Raw genomic sequence first — 4,680 nt, 5'->3', positions numbered from 1 at the left:
TCTAGGTCTATCCACCTCATTACAAATAGCTCAATTTCGTCTCTTTTTATGGCTGAGTAATATTCCATTGTATATATGTGCCACATCTTCTTTATCCATTCATCCATTGATGGACACTTAGGTTGTTTCCATCTCTGGGCTATTGTAAATAGAGCTGCAATGAACATTTTGGTACATGACTCTTTTTGAATTTTTTCTCACCTGCATTTCAGATTGTTTCTTTTGGATAGATTCTTAGAGTGCAAATCACTGGGCTAAAAAATAAAAAATACTTTAAGGCTTTTGAAAATTGCTTTCCCAAAAGGATGTAACAATCGGTACTATAGCAATCCACTTTAAAAAATATTTTTAAAATAAGAGAATGAATCAACGAAGGATTTCGTTCTGCTGCATCTAACAGAAACTCACCTCCAGTAACTTAACTCAACAGGGGTTTGTTCTGGGACTTACATCGCAGCCCGGAAGCAGTCTAGAATTTGTGCAGGGGCTCCAGGGCAGCACCAATGTCGATGTCACCGGTCCACCTTAGTTTCTGCCTCCCACCTTTCCCATCTTTACCACGTGGCTTTCAGATCTGCGGCCTTTGCACTGTGCTCTCTCTGCCTCTCGCCCCCACATCATCCCTGGCTGCTGCCTCATGTCCTTCAGATTTTTATTCCAAAGTCACCTTCTCAACAGCACATTTGCTGGCCTCTACGTCCAAACTTCACCTCCCCTTTATTTCCAAGCCTTCTTTCCTGCTTCATTCTTTTCTTCTTAGCACTTACTGTTATTTAATATATATTTTTAAATTATTTCTATATTTTGTGGGGTTTTTTTCCTCCTCTAGGATGTAAACATCATGAAGGCACAGGATTTGTCCCTTTTGTTCATTATCGCACGTTTGCATACACACATGCGCGCACACGCGCGCGCACACACACACACACACACACACACACACACACACATCCACTCTTAGGAAAGACTAAGCCCAAACTGATCCTTCCTTCCTCCCTCCTTCCCTCCCTTCTTTCAGTTTCTGAGGTGGCTTATCCAAGGTCACACACAAAGTTAGTGACAAACCAGAAGAACCTGAACCCTAGTTTCCTGAGTTTTCTGCTCTTTCCAGCATTCCTAAACAAGAAGTCATGGACCCTGAAGAAAGAGCCTGATGGGTTTATAAATACAGATTGCTGGTTGAATTTAGATTTCAGAAAGCTTTTTTTTTTAAATTTTTATTGGAATATAGTTGATTTACAACGTCGTGTTAGTTTCAGGTGTACAGCAAAGTGAATCAGTTATACATATATCCACTCTTTTTTAGATTCTTTTCCCATATAGGTCATTACAGAGTATTGAATAAAGTTCCCTGTGCAGGTTCATAATAGTTATCTATTTTATGTGTAGTAGTGTGTATATGTCAATCTCAATCTCCCAGTTTATCCCTCCCTCCCCCCCTCATCCTCTGGTAAACATAAGTTTATTTTCTACATCTGTAACTCTATTTCTGTTTTGTAAATAAGTTCATTTGTACCATTTTTTTAGATTCCACATATACACGATATCATAGGATATTTGTCTTTCTCTGTCTGACTTACTTCACTCAGCATGACAATCTCTAGGTCCATCCATGTTGCTGCACAAAGCTTTTGAAACACAGCACTAAGGCCATTATTTTAAAGTCGCTAGTACAGTATTTCCAATTACTGACATTTCTGGGGAAGTAGGAGGGAGAGGCTAAAGTATGGGTTTGTTCTGCCATCTTTATTCAATTCCTGATTAATCCTTAGCCCACTTTTCCAAAATTCCTTATAAAATAGAGAACACTGTAAATAATATGTTAATATTTGTGTAAAACAGGAGGTTAAAAATGTATTAGAATGTTCTTACAGATGCACAGAATATCTCTGGAAAGACACACGAGAAGCTGTCAAAGATGATTGTGGGGAGGGGCAATGGGCGGCTGGGGGCACAGGTGGGAGAGGTGACTGGCCACCATGGGACCCAAGGCTACCTTTGAATATGGTTACAAAAAAATAAAACAGGCAAAAGACCCAAACTCTTCAGTCAATGCATTGCCCCAGGAGCAGCCTGCTCATCATGTCAGATGTGAACGCTACCAGCTTTCCATGTAATGTGGCCCCGCGCATGTCTCTGACCTCATCTCCTAGACATTCCCCTTGTATGGGGGATACACTCGCTCCTGCAGCAGGGGCCTTCTTGCTGTTCCTTGAACAAGCGGAACTCGGCGCCACACGGGGCCTTTGACCTATGTTGCCGTGGCCTGGATCCCTCCTCTCCATCCTTGAATGGCTCACTCCTTCACTTCTGCAGGTCTCTGCTCTGCTGTCACCTCCTGGGGGAACCCTTCCCTCACCACCTCGGATCCCCACTGCTCGCCACTCCTCCCATGCCACTTCCTCTGCCTGTCACTTACTCATAGGTTTCCTTGCTCATACGAGCGCCGGGAGCCTGGGACTCTTTTCCCAAGCACCTAGAATAGGGCCCACCCCAAAGACAGCACCCCATACATGTTTTCTTTTCTTTTTTAAAATATTTATTTATTTAATTTATTTATTTTTGGCTGCGTTGGGTCTTCAATGCAGCGCGCAGGTTTCTCATTGCGGTGGCTTCTCTTGTTGAGGAGCACAGGCTCTAGGTGCCCTGGCTTCAGTAGTTGTGGCTCGTGGGCTCTAGAGCACAGGCTCAGTAGTTGTGGCGCATAGGCTTAGTAGTTGTGGCGCACAGGCTTAATTGCTCCCCGGCATGTGGGATCTTCCCGGACCAGGGCTCAAACCTGTGTCCCCTGCATTGGCAGGCGGATTCTTCTTTTTTTTTTTTGATTTAATAAAGTTTTATTTTTCAAAATATACAGTTGGTGGGACCTGTTCATGCATCTTCACTAGCAGCTGGAGCATCTCCACCCTTGGTATTTCTGGTATACATTACTTGAGCTCTGTGCTTTGAAACCAGTTTAATAAGTCCTTTACTAAGGAGCTCCTGCAGGGCTGCCCTGGCCAGGGAACCACGAATCCTCAGTCTCTCAGAGACGACAGCTGGACTTATAAGCTTATAGTTGGGAACTTCTTTACAGAGTTTGTCATATGTTGCTTTGTCCAACAAGACTAGGTTATTGAGCTTGTCCCGAACTTTGCCTTTGGACCACTTCTTCTTTTTGGCCTTGCCCCCAGATTTGTTCACTGGGTCTTTGTCTTTGTTGGCTGACTTTCCAGCATCTTTCTTCTTCTTGTTGTCCTTGGGCAGCCTAGCGAAGCTGGGAGAGCAACTGCTACCACTGCGCCTCGCTAAGGTGTCGGACAAAAAGGGCAGGTGGATTCTTAACCCCTGAGCCACCAGGGGAAATCCAGCCCCTGCAACTCTTAATATTCTGTTTTTTCCTAACCTGGGGGCTTCACTTTCTCAGAGCAACTTTCTTCACCAGCCATAAGTAATCTCACACCCAGCTTCGACACACCCAAGAGGACCTGGATGTTTAAATTCAGCTCTAGGCTCTCTCGGCCTTAGCGCCATCTTCTGAGAAACCTCCGAGCCATGAGAGCCAAGTGGAGGAAGAAGAAAATGCGCAGGCTGATACGCAAGAGAAGAAAGATGAGGCAGAGGTCCAAGTAAACCTGTACACCCGTGGAAGCCGCAGGAGCAGAAACAAGGGCAGCCAGGGGCCAGGGACGCTGGTACAAATTGTTGGACTGCATGCCCACTGTCTAGAACTTGTCTCAATGGACCTAAAGCATCTATGGCCATTCTGATCGCCTCAGCCACCTTGGAGAGACCCACCTTGCTTGTATCAAAGTGGTCCCTTTAGGTCCTTGGCCCTGGACGTGGACAGACGTGGGTCACAGACCCACCCCTGGACCAATCAACTAAGCCATGTAGGTGGGACAGGGTGATGGGCTCAAATTAAAGCAGGGATCCATTGGTGACCAAGTGACGGTACCAGGGAGAACACGGAGACTCCCCTCTGGAACCAGAGTTGGGCGGGAGAAAGGGCATTCTCAAGAGAGCCGGGGTGTAGGGAGGGGCATTCTCCAAAGCTGAGATACGTGAACAAGTGCACTGGGCCGCTGAGCACGGGAGCCAGTCCCCCATGACTGGTAATTATAATATAATCTGCTTCCCAGCTCTCCCCTCAAGCCCTCCCAACCCTCGCACCAGATGCTCATTGGCTTTTTGCCCCACCTAGTTACCAGCGATCCTCTTCCAAATCAGTGGCTTTGATGGGAATTGTATCGTTACTGTTTTCTAGAATTACTGAGGTTCGCCACGGACACAGGCTGCAGACCAACGGCTCCTCTTACCAAAGTCACCTGAAGTGATGTGGGCGGAGGTGCTCTTTTCCTCATGAATTATTCCACCTGCAGTTGACTCGTGCTTTATTTTACTTCCCTTTTCACATCTGTCGCCCAGCTCGGCCCTCTGCCACCTGGTGTGACTATTATTCCTCCTTCCTTCCATATTGAGCAACGCAGCTCTCTCCTCCGAGGGCGGCACAGGGCCCCAGCAACCCCGGCAAGTGTGCCCACTTACTCGTAAACAGTTGTGACATCTGCAATCTTAGCACGAGAAGGGCCCATGGCAGTCAGCTGGTCCAACCCTGTATCTTACCGGGGAGAAAATGAAGCTAAACTATTATATCTGAGTTTCTCAAGGTCACCCAGGACAGCAGGGGCACAGGATAGC

General features: G+C 46.3%; 1 protein-coding gene across 1 annotated transcript; it reads right to left on the bottom strand.

Moving 5' to 3' along the window:
* Nucleotides 1-2,569: 2,569 nt before the first annotated feature.
* Nucleotides 2,570-3,428, bottom strand: LOC307179824 (small ribosomal subunit protein eS25-like; the record flags this gene model as incomplete). The annotated part of the gene is made up of 2 exons (XM_079909477.1): nt 2,570-3,287; nt 3,386-3,428. 2 exons carry the CDS (start codon nt 3,426-3,428, stop codon nt 2,872-2,874), a joined length of 459 nt encoding a protein of 152 aa, XP_079765603.1. The 3' UTR covers nt 2,570-2,871.
* Nucleotides 3,429-4,680: the final 1,252 nt, after the last annotated feature.

This window comes from Stenella coeruleoalba (genome assembly GCF_951394435.1).
Source record: "Stenella coeruleoalba genome assembly, chromosome: 21".
In the NCBI taxonomy this organism is placed as follows: domain Eukaryota; kingdom Metazoa; phylum Chordata; class Mammalia; order Artiodactyla; family Delphinidae; genus Stenella; species Stenella coeruleoalba.
Note: the sequence above shows the minus strand (reverse complement) of the source record. Positions and strands in the feature narration are given on the sequence as shown.